Source organism: Pteropus medius, unplaced genomic scaffold (assembly GCF_902729225.1).
Source record: "Pteropus medius unplaced genomic scaffold, Ma_sr-lr_union100, whole genome shotgun sequence".
Lineage (NCBI taxonomy): Eukaryota > Metazoa > Chordata > Mammalia > Chiroptera > Pteropodidae > Pteropus > Pteropus medius.
In genome coordinates, this window is record NW_024350927.1 from 8,632,165 (window position 1) to 8,647,203 (window position 15,039).

Consider the following 15,039-nt stretch of genomic DNA (forward strand, 5'->3'; position numbering starts at 1 on the left):
TAGTCAGTCAAGCAGCAGCTGCCTGACGTACGTTCGCGACCCCAGGGCCGTGGGGAGTGCAGAGGTCGGGCTCGGTCGAGGGGGAGACAGTGTGACGGGAATGCGTGACTTCAGACTTTGTCGTAATCCACCAGGGAGACTGCTGGTGCTGGGGGTGGTGCACGCCGGTGGCCTCTGCCCAAGGACGGGGCCTCAGGCGTGTCCCAGGAAGGCAGCTGTCCCCAGCCCGGAGGAGAGCTCTGGTCGCGTGGGCCACACCGACTGAGGAGGAGCGCCTGACCAGACAGGCAAGGTCCCGCCTGGACAGAGGGTCGACTGGTGTGCCTGGGGCTGCATGGGCTGAAGTGCAGACGGTAGCTCCAGGGGCGCGTAGCACTGTGGTCAGTGGACGGCTTGGCCCAGTCAAGTCACGTGAGCCCGTCAGAGCAGCATCAGGAACGTTGCAGCCAGGCGGCTGGGAAGAGGCCTGGGAAGGCAAAAGAAGGTTCTTTAGTGCTCAGAGCAACGCAGGGCAGCGGTGTGGGTCCAGTGGGCACAAGGCCACAGCGTACAGTGCAGGTTGCAGATTTGACCTTGGCCTGTGTGTGGGCAGCTCCCACCTGGGCTACCTGCAAGTAAGTTGGGGGCTTGCCCCCAGGGGCAGGAGTGACAAGAAGCATTTTTCCAGCAGACATGCCACTCCCAGGGGATAGAGACCTACGCTTGGGCAGAGAGTAAGGCGATGGCCACCAAGGTCCCTTCAACGCTAACTTAACACGTGATAAGAGTGCGTCTGCTCACTAAACAGATAGACGTTTGTGGGTGCTAATGTCTTGTTTAACGTCCTAGTGGTTAGCAAAGTGACCCGTGCTACCTAACCAAGTGTGTTTTAACATCCTCGGTGATGCTGGTGTCTGTGCCCTGCCCGCCAGCCTGGCCCGCTGTCTGGTGCCTCCCTAACCCACTGTCCGCTCTGCAGGCTACGTCATCACCATCTCTGGGCGCATGACCTTCACGAGCAATAAGTCCATGGAGATCGAGGTCCTGGTGGACGCTGACCCCGTGATGGACGACTCGCAGAAGCGCTACCGGGCTGCCAGTGCCTTCTTCACCTACGTGTCTCTGAGCCAGGAGGGCAAGTCGCTGCCTGTGCCTCAGCTCGTGGTGAGTGTCCCCTCGTCGCTCGCTGGGCTCCCAGGAGAAACCGAGTCGCAGGAGCCCTTTCTGGGTAGCCGGGCCCAGCCTAGCCACATCCTGCGACCTTGGCTGCATTGCAGGTCATGCGTGAGGGCCCTCCCCTGTGGCCAGTGGGGGAGGGACCGGGCAGATGGGACAAGATAGACCTCTTTACGAGCTCCTGGTCATCGGCACACCCTCTCGACGGTGAGAGCAGTGCCTCGGTGCTTCTGAGATGCTGGTGGGGCCCTCCCCAGGGCGGGCTCCTGGTGTGGCTCAGGCCAGACCCCTGCCCTGCCCTGTGGAGCTGGGCGCCCGGGCTTCATGGCCTTTCTTTGCCTTGGCCACCCACTGGGCTCCACCCTGGGTGTGCAGAGAGAGATGGCAAGCAGAGTTGGGGTCCCTGGCCCAGGCGTGGATCCTGGAGGGCTCACGGCCCCCAGCAGGGCTCCCCGCTCAGGTCTCAGAGCATAATTCCCAGGCTGCTGTTTGGGCTTCCTGGGGCTGGGGGTGTGGCCTGACCGCGTTTGCTCCTCACGGGTCACCAGAGCCTAGAACAGACTTGGCACTCGGTGGGTGCCTCCCACCAAAAAAAATGTGGCCTGCCGGGGGGGGACGGCAGGGGAAACACTGGAGGGGTAGGGGGAGAGCGCCGGCAGGTGGCCTTCCAGCTAGGAGGCCAGGTGTGACGTGACCCCCAGAGTGGGCAGCGTCCCCTAAGAAGGGTGGGAGTCGGAGGGGTGGGGCATTGTTGGCGGGTCCAGGGGCTGGAATCCCAACGTCTTGGCAAATGCTGGCCACAGGGAAGCCAGAGGAGCCGAGGGTCCCAGGTGGGGACGGGGACGATGACGGTGGTGGCGAGGATGCTTGGCAGGAGGCACTTGGTAATCGTGTACTGAAGGGAGGAAGGAAACTTCCGGATTTTTCTTGAGGCTGATGATGGTTTTATAATAAGCCCCATGAATTCCTTACTGGTGCCCGTCAGGGCGCCCGGCCTGGAGCTTGTCCCAGCACCTGCCAGCTCTGAGCCCTCTGCCTGCCTCACCCCCACCCCCATTACACGGGCCAGCACCCCCCGGACCAGCCAGGCCCAGGCCCAGGCGGAAGGCCACACGGCTAGTCATGAGGAGCCAGGCTGGAGCCGGCTCACGATGCTGGTGCTGGGTGTGCAGACGTTCTGCGTGGCTTCCCCTGCTTCTCCTTGGCCAGACTGCCTGTCCGGGCCAGGAGGAGCCTGGAAGCGTGGGCTGTAGGCGGGGCGCCCTGCCCTCTGCTGGGGGAGGGAGTGGGGAGTGCCGCAGCAGGCAGGGCGGGGTTGCCCCAGCACCCTGCAGGGCCCCCTGCCACCCCCACTGCGTCTGCTCCCCACGCAGATCCTGCGGCTCCCCGAGAAAAACATGCTGTAAACCTCTGTGACAGATAAACACACTGCGTTTAAGATCCCGTTTCCTCATGCAGGCAGGAACGCGGCCTCCTGTGGCGGAGGGTGACCACCTGGCCTCCAGCCCCACTGCCTGAGCCAGTTCTCAGTGGCAGCTGAGGCCCTCCAGGGCGCCCCCCTGGAGATGTTCATCACCCCTGCTCCTCCTTCCAGGGCCTCACAGGCCCCGCTGGGGTGGGTGGGCTATCGGGCCTCTCCAAGGCCAAGTTGGCAGCAAGGCCTCTGTCATGGCTGGAGGAGCCTCAGCTGTCACACACGGGAATCTTTGACCTCTGGCTCCAGCAGGGTGGCCAGATCCAAGGACATTCTCCATCTTTATCTCGCTGGCCTCCCCCTGCCTTTGGCACAGCTTGCTGGAGCTCAGTGAAGTCTGTGCACCCTTGACACGGACCTATTCAGTGTCTAGGCGGCCACCCCACGGTCCCCCTAAACACAAAGCCCTGACAGGCCCTGGCCTGCACCCTCCTCCCCCTTGGGTGGTTGGGTCCAGGCCCCGTGCCTCATCTGTTCACTCCCCATGGACTTTGCTAGCTCACCTCACTCCACAGTGTCACCGCAGACGTCTTACCGAGCTCATCATCCCCTGTGCCCCGCCCCTCCCGTGAGTCTGGGAACTGGCCGGCTCCGCTCCCCGGCTCCTGCTCAGCCCCACACCCACCGTCTCTAGGCCCCGTTCCTGTTGCTGGATCCCTGCTCAGACCCGGGTCGTCCTCAGCCCAGCTCTGCGCTGAAGCCGTCATGTTTGTTAAAACAGTCAGATTTGCTCCCTCTCCCACCGAAACTGCTCAGCGGCTCCTCGGTGCCCTTGGCGCGGGGTCCAGCCAAGCTGGCTTCCGAGTCTCAACCCCAGACTCATTCCTGCCTCGGGGCCTTTGCACGCGCTCTGCTCCTGCCCGGACACCAGCCCTCAGACCGTCATGGAGCCAGCTCCTCCCACTGTTCCTCAGGCGTGTCCCCCTCGGAGGGCCTTCCCTCACCACGCTCGGTGAAGCCTTCCTGCCCCGCCTCCCGGCGACTCTGCCATCCCGCACCCTCTGCAGGCTCTCGGCGCCATGAGGTTGTCTAGTGTGCGTGCGTCGTTCTGCATCCAGAACAGGCTCCAAGGTGTGGCCGCACGATGCCTGGCACAGAGCAGGGCTCGGGAGACGCCTGAGAGCGGCCACCGGCTCGCTCGCCTCCCCAGCCGCGTCTCTCCCCCCGGGCAGGGCAGTCGGAGTAGCAGCCACCGACCCCTCCCTCCCCAAGGCCCCTCCCCTCCCTGCTGGCCCGCATGTGGGAACAGGCAGGAGCTGCCTGCATGCCTCAGTTTCCTCCTCTGTGCAACGGTGCCGGCCACGCTACACACCACGGAGGGTGGGTGAGAACTCATTCAGCTGAGTCATATTGGGATCTCCGGAACATCTCTCCTAGGCCCCTCCTTGCTAGAGCTCGCGCCCCGCCTCGGGGGCGGGCAGTGCCCAGATAGGGCACATGGGGACTGTTAGACGGCGGCAAAGTGGGGAAAGCAGGAGGGGCTGGTGTTTTCTGGGGGAGCAGCCGCATCTTAAATAGCTTCCTTGTGAGGACGGCCTCAGTGGGCCGGCTGCATCCCAGTGGGGCCTGGAGTTGGAGGGAGAGGGAGCCGGTTCTCAGGACCATCAGGTGAGGAAGCTGGGGGCAGAACCAGCTGCCCGTAATAGGAGAGGAGTCACCATGGCCGAGGCTGCCTCGCTGATACTGGGAGCGGGTGGACCCGAGAGGGCGGGAGTCGGGACATCTCCATCTTGAAACAGCTCCTGCTGATAAACTTGAAGTGGAAGGGTCTGTGACACTGGCCAGGGGTCCGGCAGCGGCCACGGGCTCGAGCGAAGGCGCTGTGGCCACCCCTGCTGCCCACACTTCCGGCAGAACTCAGCCACTGGGAGACCAGCGCCACAGCCAAGAGGGGTCAGCGGTCTGTAGGCTCGGGGAGCAGGGCCCCGGCACCCCAGGGTCTGGTCGCCATGGGGAATAGCCTGCAGCCAGGGATCCCTTTGTGGAGGCCCATGACCCTCCAGGGGCCTGGCCAGTCTGTGTGCCCTTTCCAGAAACCACGGCCTGGGGCGGGGTCGGGTGCAGGAGGAGGTCCTCGGGCCCGGCGGGTGGGGACCACAGGGGGTGTGAGGAATGACACCTGCCTGAACGAAGGCAGCGATGACCAGATCGTTCAGGTTTGAGGGGCCAGCGGCTGGCCATAGCCACACCTTCCTGCCGGCTGGCTTCCTGTCGATCCCCCCGTTGCTTCTCATCAGTTAAAGATGGTCTTGGAGTCTTCACCGAGGTGGCCTGGGCTCACCACTGTTCGTAAAAATAGCTCTGGCAGGGAGGGTCCGCTCCCCAGAGTGGGTTTTCAGCTCCCGCCCGGCCTCCGTGGCGCCGACCTGGGGACCGTCAGCGTGAGTGTCATCCGCGTCTCGGAGCACACGTGTGCTGTGCGCGGGCGCCAGCAGTGGGGACTCAGCCCCCCTCTTCCCATTGTTAGCAATTCTCCAACTCCCTGTCTATTTTTAGCTTCCATCCCTGGGGCCGACTGACACGGAAGGCAGCGACGTTGCTGTTGGGAGTATTTCTTGATGAATATTTTATGCCAGGCAGGTCTGACACCGCGTCCCCCAGCTGCCCGCACTTCCCAGGCTCATTATCAGACGAAGCAAACGTGGAGCCTGGAGCCAGACAGCCAGGCTGCACACTAGGCCCCGGCCCTGCTGGCCTCCCCGCCTTTCTCTGAAGGTCTCCCTGTGGCCGTGCCGTCTGACCTTGGGGGTGGGGGACCAGCCCCAGACTGCCGACGGGCTGGCAGGTGGCTTGTGCAGAGGGACACGGGAAGAGCACCGTGACAGCTCCCTGGGGGCCTGGTACCTCCTCCGATGGTGATTTATTTTCCGGCCTGGGCGTGTGAAGCCACAGCGGGTACCGTCCTGGCTGCTACCCCGCCTCCCGACCTCCAGCCTCTGTGCCGTAGGGCCCCGGGGAGACGGGCGAGGATGGAGGCGGCAGCATCTCGGCCTGGCGTGTGTGAGGCGCTGTGTGCAGAGGGCGGGGGGGACACGGAGGAGCTCGGGGCTGTGGCAGAGGCAGGTCTGGAAAGCGCGTTTCAACACAGCAGCTCCCACGGGTCTTTGGAAAGCGAGGCCTGATACCACAGCCTGCGCCTGCCCTGGCCAGTGCCCGGCCCCTTACCGCAGCCGCACGGACAGCGACACGCCGTGGACAGGGGCCTAGGCCCTGAGGCTCAGTCTTCAGCCACAGAAAGGACGAGGAAGTGTTTTCTGAAACAAAAGGCAGTGAGGAGATCGAGGGTGCAGCCGCCCTTCCTGCTCCCCTTCGAGGGGCGGGCGTTCGGGGTGCCGTGGTGACAACATGGTGGTTACGGAGAGCTGCAGAGTTTGGGGCGCTGGCCATTTCTCCTCTGCCGCCATATCTGGCATTGAGAGCTAGAGATGTCCCATCCTGCAGACAGGGGCCGTGACCTGGAGGGGGGCCACCTCTGGTCCAAGGGGCCTCCTGCAGGACTTGAGCCATGGTTTCCCCGCTGGAGCCGTCACGGGCTGGGGTCCCTCTTCACGCGGTCTCAGCGACGACTAAAGGCTCCTTCCCTCCACTGAAGAGGACGCTCAGGGGTAAGGCTTTCAGCAGTGGTCAGCTCCCCGTCCCCCAGCGCCCGCCTGACCCCAGGCACGTGGCGCGGGGGGCCCCATTCCTTGAGACAAAGCATCAGCAACCAAGGTGGACACCAACTCTCCTGACCGCAGCAGGCCCACTGCAGGACCTAGGGCAGCAGGTCCCAACGCAGCCTCTGTGGGCCGGGGCTTCGAGTGGCTCCGCGCTTGGGAGACACCTCGGCATCCTGGACACTCGGCAGGGTGCAGTGGCTTTTAGCTGCTCCCCAGATAGAAATTCAGATGTTTTGGAGGATGGCGGGGCTGACGTCTCCACTCCTGGTAGGGCTGGGGGAGCCGGATGAGCGAGGGAAGCCGTGTTCCCCGCCCCCCGTCCTTGCTGCTGGTCCTCGGGGACGAGTCAGGGACTAGAGCCGTTGTGGAGCTTCACGACCAGTGCCTTGGACACTGAGCTGGGAGTCTGCCTCGCGATGTCCTGAAGCTGCTTTTGTCACCTGAATGGTTGGTGCTGGGCACGTCCAGTGGCCTGTGAGTCCCAGCTCCCCTGGAAGCAGGGTGTGGGTGTGGACGAGAGCCTGCAGCGCCTACCGGCCCACTCACCTCCACTCTGCCAGGAGCCCTGGCTCCTCCGGGGACCGCCGTAACCGGTCAGGCTGCAGATGTCGTCTCAAGATCCGCTCCGTCCCTGATGGCCCGTACCGGCCACTGCACCAGTGACGCCTTTCCTCATTAAGATGTTCGTCGGTTCTCGTAGCTTCCACGCTGTGTCTACAAATCCACTCGACCTCTTGCTATTCCGATTTGTGCAGAACGTGAAAACGCAGAGGCCGGCTCTTGGGCACTGTTCGGCCCGACCCCGTGTGGTGCTGGGGCGGCCGCTGCGGGAGGGGAGCAGGGGCAGGGCCTGCAGAGGGTGCAGCAGAAGCAGGGAGGGGTCCTAGCTAGAACATTCCCAGCACCCATCTCCCACTGCAGCCTGCGAGAGCCGTCGGGCCCGGAGAGGGTTTCTCGGTGGGCAAGCGCGAGCCTGGGGCGGCCTGAGGTGGAGCACAGCGCCGCCCCTGGGCACGCGCGCACTGGCTCTTCCCAGTGGCACGGTGCCGCCTCCGGCAGGGGGGACAGGTGGTGCCCGGATGTCTGCGCATCAAGCAAAACCACCGGCTTTGAATCTTTACCGCCAGCACCGAATCGCTGTAGAATTCGGGCTGTCTTGCTTGGATCTTCGTTCGATCGCTCTCATTCAGTAAATGGCTCCGGGCCCCCACTGTGTCCCCAGCACGGTGCTGGCCTCAGACAGGGCAGGCGGGAACGGCTGGGCTGAGTGCTCACACACGGGGCCCGAGGCGTGTAGTGAGAACTCGAGCGCGTGGCAGATGGCAGTTACAGCTTTGTCGTCTGCTGGGCACAGCCACGTCGCGCCCCCAGCACAGGGACGGGCGCTGTGAACGGACACGCAGGGCCTGTGGCGTGAGCTGCTGAGAGGCCTGTGGGGCAGGCCCGAGACCTGGTTCCCCCAGGCGGAGCCCAGGCCCCCGCCTCTTCTGCAGCCTCCCGTTGACCCTCGGGCCGGGTGATTTCACAGCCACGGGCGAGGCAGTTGACTTGGGGCTGAGGCAGTGTTGCTGGGTGAGGGGAGCCCCTGGTGACAGTGTTTGTGACTCCACAGCAGGCTCCTTACTGAAGACATCCAGCTGTGTAGAGCGGCTTCCGGGCCCCCGTCCCCACCGCCCTGACTCAGGGTCCGAGGCCGGAGCTGCTTCCTGGACGCCGAGCTCGTCCGCGCCTGGCCTGCACGTGCCCCTCACCAGACCATGCCGAGTGGCCCCAGGAAGGAGAAGACATCTTAATCACCTGCGTGACTGTCCCAGGGTCCCTCCCGTCTCCCGTTATGAAGACAGGAGAGGGCGAGCCGTGTGACTTCCTAATTAAGACGCTCCGTGTCCCTGGGGCTCACGGGAAGTCGTCACATCACCACTGGAAGCTCTCTTCCCACCAGACGTTCATTAATTACAAGGACGAGCTCTTGATTTCAGCGAGGGTGGGACTTAGTCACTCGCCCTTTGTGCCAGGTTCCAACGCGTGTCTCACGGCACAGGAAAGGAAAATGGGAAACACGTGGTCTGCGCCGTTAGGCTGAGAAAGCCACAGGCCCCTCTCCGGTGGAGGGGAGCCGGGCAGACTGCCGCTGGCAGGAGGAGAAGCGGAGAAGAGGCGGGTGGCAGATCGGAGGCCCCTGCAGCCAGCGGGCGGGCACGGGGCTCCCGCGCGGAGGGTAAGGGCGTTCTGACCTGCCCTGGGCGCCCCGTCCCCCCTGTCCCCATGGCCGAGTACAAAGCTCCAGAGGCCCTGCCACCTCAAGATGACCCTCAGAGCCGCCCGTCCTCCTCCCAGGGCAGTGCCGTGGGTCGCAGACAGGAGCACGCTTGGTCTCGGAGGCTGTTTGTAACAGGGGCACCACACCCGTGCAGCCATACCGCCCGTGCATGACCTCTCGTGGGGTCACCACCTTCCAGGTGCCGGTTGCAAGCTGAGGACCCTGGCACTGAGAGAGTGAGCAGCATCCCTGAGGCCCCCCTACCAGGTCCCAACGACCCAGCACTGTTCCCCGCCACCCCTCCACTCCCCCCGACTCCAGGCAGGTGACCCCTTGTGCCTGCGCCTTGGTAAACGGGGTCGCCAGGCCCGGGACGGCTTGCAGCCCCTCTCGCTGTCTCCTGTTCTCTCTGTGGCGTGCACACAGGGGGTCCCCTGAGGCCCAAGCCCCACGAGACGGCACACGCACGCACAGGCTGCCCGAGGTGCCTGCCGTGGTCCCCGGCGCCGCTTTCTGCCAACAGCTTCAGGCACTCGACAGAAAATGTGCCTTCCCGTGGAGGAGCTTCTTCCTTCTGCCCGCCAACCCCAGCCCTCCACTGAAAAGCCACAGCCAGCAGCGTATGTGTTTGTTTACTCTGCCGGATGAGGAAGGCGGCAGTGGGCCACGGTGGGGGCCGTGTGTAGGGAGCCATCTGTCTCGTCAGCCCCACACTCAGCAGGGGAGCGGTGGCTCTTCTTAGTCACTTGGCGAGCAGGGCTGTTGATCAGCGCTCACAGCCCTCGGGAGGCCGAGGATTCTCCAGCTCAGCCAGGCAGGGACTCTGCCCCCTCAGGGACCAGAGACGCTACCCTGCCTGCCGGTGTTGGCCTCCGTCGCCCCTGCGGGCGGCAGCAGGAGCCTCACTGCCCTTGACCATCTTCATAAACTTCTACCCTGGCTGGACACCTTCCGGGGCAATTAAGTGAGGAAGGCCGTCAGCACCTTGGGGTGGCAGCACTCGCATGGCGGGCGCTTATGCCCTGCTGCCAACGGATCTTACTCCGAGGCCTGGCTGGACTCTAGAGTCCAGAACACTCAGCACACACCGCTGTCCCCAGAGACAGGACAGACGAGCCCCTCCACTGGCTCCTGCCCCAGGCCTTGTTCGTGTCTTGGCTGCTCTGGCCGGCTGGCCAGCTGTCTCCACACCCATCCCTAGGCGGTGTTAGTTCTTTCTGAGGGCAGGTCCTGGAGGATGCGTTTGTTGTGAGATGTTAAGCTTCAGAGCAGCCCTGAGGCCCGGGGCGGGTTGCCGGCATCTCCCTCCACTGGGCGGACTGAGAATTCAGTGCTTGGAACCAGCAGCATAGACGGCAGATACCTGCATCTCAGCTGGTGCCCCCCCTCGGGTCCCACGATGACTGACTAGTGAGAGAAGCATCCAGAGCCTTTGGCACACACGCTCTGGGACCCTTGTTGGTGCCAAGGGGTGAGTACCTGCAGACGGTGGAAGTCGTCTGGCCGAGGGCCTGACTGCGGGACGAGCTCCAGAAAGCTCTGCGAGACTGAGTCGTCACAGCTGCACCTGAGGGCCCCGGCGGGAGTGGGGGGTGAGGTGCCCACACTGCACATGCGCAGCCCGACAGCGAGCGCCTCCTTGGGAAGGACAGCGGCCGATGAGGACCCGACACTGCCTCCCCACCCCACTCCAAACGCCGGTGTTCCCATGCAGTGCTCCCGGGGCCCACCCTGCACCCCAAAGTTTATGTCCTAGGGCTGCAGCCGCCCTCACGGGTCTAGTCAGTTTTCCGTTCTTACCAATTACAGAAAGTTCAAATAATATGCGAAAGTAAGAAGGACACCCGCGGTGACCGACGCGGGCCACCCTCGCGCACGCTTCCCACCACTGGCGGCGATGTTAGGGCTCCTCGTCGTTGGCTTATTCTCACTAGTGGGCAAGACTCCGGCCTTCGTTCCCCGGCTGCTGTGGGACCTGCGCCCCCGGCAGCTCTCGCTTTGCAAACGCTGCGTCTCTCTGGGCTTCCTGCGCCCGGAGCGGGAGAAGAGTCGGCAGGCGTCCCGGTCGAACGCCGCCCCGGCGGCAGAGCCCGTTAGCTCACGGGCCTCCACGTGCTGCGGCCTCCAGTTGGGGACGGCGCGGGCGCGCTCCCTGCTCCTTGAATCCACACAGACCTGGGAGGGACCTGCTCACGGGTGAGGAAACTGAGGCACAGGGTGACAGGAGCTGCCCGAGGGCCTGCGCTAAGCTATTCCAGACACGCTGTGCTCTGCTCCCTTCCGAGGAGGCCATGCCCTGGGTGGCTTGGTCTCCTGAACGGGCCAGGCTCTGCTGTTTGCTCTGGACAGAGCACCCTTGGGACCTCGCCGTAGACGGAGACTTTCTTAGGAACCCTCCCAGCCCTGGCCCTGTCTGCCCGTGGCTCTGCTCTGCTTTGTCTGGGCCACACGGTTGTCGCTGTCCTCCGTAGTGCGTAATCTGCCTCGCGTCGGTGTGCGGTCGGCTCCCCGGGGCAGGGCCCCAGAGCCGGCACAGCGGCGTGCAGGAGGTGCTGCGTGAGGGGCGGGGGGCGTCGGGGCTCGGCTGCGGGGCGCACGGTGCGTGTTTCCTGTGCCCTGCTGCCCTCCGCGTGCCAGGGTTGGGTGGGGGCACCGCCGTGCGAACCTGGGAACCGTGAGGAGCGCGCCCCCTCCGTGGCGGTGCCGGTTTGGAGCAGCTTCGCTGAGGTGGAGTCACGCTCCGGGCCGTTCTGCCGTTCGGGGTGTGCGCCCGGTGGGCGCTGGTGTGTGCACCCAGCACCACGATCGGTTTTAGAACGTGTGTTCACGAGTAAGACACCGCGCCCCTCAGCCCCTGGCAGCCACTGATCTGCTCTCTGGATTCTCCTGTTCCGGACGTTTCACATAACGTGCTGACCCGTGAGGTGGGCCTTAGAGCCGGCTCCTTTGTCTCTCTGTGTTGGTTGTAATGACCGGTGTTGGACGCGGACGGCTAGGAGGACTTTGGTCCGCTTAGCAGCACTGGGGATGGATACCGGATACAGAGAGGAATGAGGGTCAGTCTGCGGGGCCTCTGGACTGGTCTGTGGTGAAGCCAGACTCAAACCAGGCTGGCCGATCTCCCCACGCTAGCCCCAGAGGGCAGGCTGGGCTGGTTCGGGGGCCGAACACAGAGGCCACTCCGGGAAGGGCGTGCAGTAGGGTGAGGTCCTGGGTAGGCCGGCCCATGCCTGTCAGAAATGGCCCGTTCTGGAGGCCGCTGGAGCCTGGCCTCTGTCCCATCCCAGCATCTGCCAGGGCTGCCAGGGCCAGCCTTGAGGGCACATTCAGCAAGCTGATGGCAGAAGAGTGTGGGTAGCCAACCCCAAGATGGGGTTCCTTAGGAAAGGGGTCCCTGGCCAAAATTAGTTTGGGAAAGCCCGGATTAAACAAAGTTAAACAGATTTATTTTATCTGGGCCTTTGTGTTGTAAGAGGCCAGTTAGCATGTAGGTCGCAAACCGCCCTGGCACAGACCATCAGAAAGGTTCCATGTCCTTTTTGGAGTTGGGGTTACCTCCCGCAGGTTTGTACTGAGGGCCATTTGCCACCCCTCCCTGGGTTCCCTCCCAGTTCCCTTGAGCCATAAGGGCACTTAGTTGGTGACCCGGGCACTTGGGGACCACGTATCTTGCTGGAATGCCACATCTGCCGGGTGTCCAGGGATACCAGTGGGCTGGAGAAGAGGAAGTCCCCTCACGTCAGACAGGACCTGGTTCCAGAGGGCTCGGCAGAGGGCCCAGGCGGCCATCCCCTCTCGGTCACCTTTCCTCGGCAGGCTGGGCTCACGCTCTGTTGCTTTTGAGAAGTCCTTTCATTTCCAAGCCTCCTGCCTTTCTTCTCCTGCCCCGGGCATGGGGACTCCACCCGCTGGACGGAGGGCCGCCTGCTCCAGAAGCCCAAGCAGAGGGGCTGGAGCCCGCGGTCCGGCACACACTCGCCCCTCGCCCAGCTCTCCTGCTCCCGCCCAGCCCCACCAGGCCCCGATTGCCCGTTTCTCAGCCCCGGGACTCGTGCACTGCCCACAGAGGGGTCCTCTGTGAGGCCGCAGGAGGGGAGCCACAGGTCTTCTCGGCCACGTCATCCAACCCCCATTTGGGGCAGGGATGGATGGAGAGGGTCAGGGCCCAGCTACTCAAAGCGGTCCACATGCATTGCATCATCCGCACATTTGTTAGAATTGAGTCTCAGCTCCCAGCCTCCAGAGCCGCTGGACCAGACTCTGCATCTGCAAGCCCTCAGGTTTGGGAAGGCCCACTCTAGCATATTCTGCCTGGGCGTGTCCAGCAGGATGTGTGGCCTTGGCCTCATGGGGCACCTTCTGCAGTGGGGGCTGGGCTCTGAGTCTTCCAGCCCCCAGGAAGCTCAGGGGTCTTGCCCCCTCAGAACTGCCTGCTCCAAGTGAGATAGAACGTTTCCTTTTCCCTGGGCTGTTTCAGGTCAAATTACATAGCCTCAAATTTCATTTTTTTAAAAAAAGTCGGAGACGAAACCAGAGCAGTGGGAACGCCTTCTTCAATAGGTGTCTTGGAAAGGCTGCCATTTTCCACATGTGCGCCAGAGGCTGCAACAGGAACCGGAACCCCTGTAAGGAGCACGGGCCTCGTCCTTGAGATACCCAAGTGCTCCGTTGGCTCTAGGCCACACGGTTTTGACAGTGGACATCTGGTGGCATTTGAAGAATTCCTGTGAAGGCCGAGAGGGAGGAGCATTTGTTCTAACCTGGCGTTACATCCCCTGGCTGAGTGCGCTCTTTGCCAATACACCATTTGTCTGTAAAACACTTGGGCCTAAAAATAGCTGCCGGGGCCTGGTGTCACTGTGGACGAAGGGCAACTGCCCCATTTCTTCGGCTGTCAGACACCCTCTGAGTGTCACAAGGAAATCTCATCCCGGAGGAGCTTGCTCTGTTCTTTAAACCTGAATCCCCAGTCAGGCAGGCAGAAGAGAACTCTGCAGTGAGACAGGCGGGGCCTCGGGAAGTGACCATGTGGTGCTGCTGCAGTGACCTCTGTCCAGGGGCCACGCCACTCAGCAGCCAGGCCAGGCCACTCTTGAGAGTGAAAGGGAAGCCGTTTCCTGCTCCCCCAGATCAGCAGGCAAGAACCAGAACCATCCTGGGCAAAACCAGCCTTTGGCCAAGTCCCAGCTGGTCAGTCGGCTCTGCTCCTTCGTATAGGGACCAGGCAAGTTGCTCAGTGGAAGAAAGCACAGAAGGGGTGACAAGGACTCAAGGGGTCACTTCCTGGGCATCCATTCTGTCCTGCCCACAAAGTGGTCACTCACCGCTCACTCCCAGTACAGTGAAGTGGCCTTCTCAAGGTCACATGGCCAGCGCAGTGTTTGTCCCCACCGCCCTTGCGAGCAGAGGCCGTGAGCAGCTGGCGTCTCTGGGAGTGGGGCAGACGTGGGAGTCCCCAGCGGGGCCCCCTTTTCCTTCCCCTCACCCGGCTCCGCCGCAGGCTTTCCTGCCTGCTTTGTATCAGCTACATTTTAGCCGAAGTTCATTGTCAAAGAGGCGCCGCCGCCCGTGGGGTCCCGTGTTGTGAAAGGTGACGTGGGGGTGCCCACGGGACTCGGTCACTCCCCCGTCGCCTGTGTCCGTGCAATCCTACAGGGGCCCCTTCCTGGTGCCCCTCAGAGGGTCTCTGCTATGGGAGGCTCCCGGCCCTTCCAAGCATCTTGGCCAGTCGACGGGCCTGTCAGGAGGTTGGGGCTTGAGGCTGGCGCTTGGCACCCAGGCGGTCCCAGGAGGCCAGCAGAGCTGGGGCAGGGGCTCGCGGTCCCCGTTTCTGCAGCATATCTGACCTGCCTGTTTCTGTGTCTGATCCACAGCCCGAGACCGAGGACGAAAAGAAGCGCTTTGAGGAAGGCAAAGGGCGGTACCTGCAGATGAAGGCCAAGCGACAGGGCACAGCGGAGCCTCAGCCCTAGGCGCCCCCTGCTGCAGGGCCGGCAGTGGCCGCCACCCACAAGTTACCCCCTGGCTAAAACCCAGTTCACGTTGAGAGCCAGTGTTGTGTGCAGTGTTCGTCTCACAATGTTAACTCCTGAAAACCTGTCCACCAAAGCTTAATTTATGTCACTCCAGTATAAATGCTACACAGTATTGGCCCCGACCCCCAGAGGCCCTTGGTGCCCTGGGGAACATTCTGTGTTTATTGTATGTACAGAAAGAATCCAGCATCACTAATAAAGCTGCTGTTTGGCTGGACCTCGGTCCTGGGTGATCTTTTGTCTTGGGGGAGCGGGGGGCGCTCCCATGGGCTCACCCGCGTGCCTGCCTCCTGGGCCTGCCCCTTCCCAACCCTGGCCACCAGCCCCTGCGTGCTCCCCAGAAGCTCAGGTACAGCAATGCCCACTCATGCTTGCCAGACGACTCGCTGGCTGGAGAGCGCGTCCCTTCCCCCTGGAGCCCTGGTTCGAGTCATGGCCGAGGCCCCGCCCAGAACC

At 63.3% G+C, this 15,039-nt stretch overlaps 1 protein-coding gene across 1 annotated transcript in view; it reads left to right on the top strand.

The window, feature by feature from the left end:
• ACOT7 (acyl-CoA thioesterase 7) overlaps positions 1 to 14,800 on the top strand; it is an 86,550-nt gene extending 71,750 nt beyond the window's left edge. The window contains exons 8-9 of the mRNA XM_039842033.1: positions 959 to 1,143; positions 14,422 to 14,800. Of these exons, the coding sequence (XP_039697967.1) occupies positions 959 to 1,143; positions 14,422 to 14,520 (284 nt within the window). The 3' untranslated portion in view covers positions 14,521 to 14,800. The remainder of the gene's footprint in view (positions 1 to 958; positions 1,144 to 14,421) is intronic.
• Positions 14,801 to 15,039: the final 239 nt, after the last annotated feature.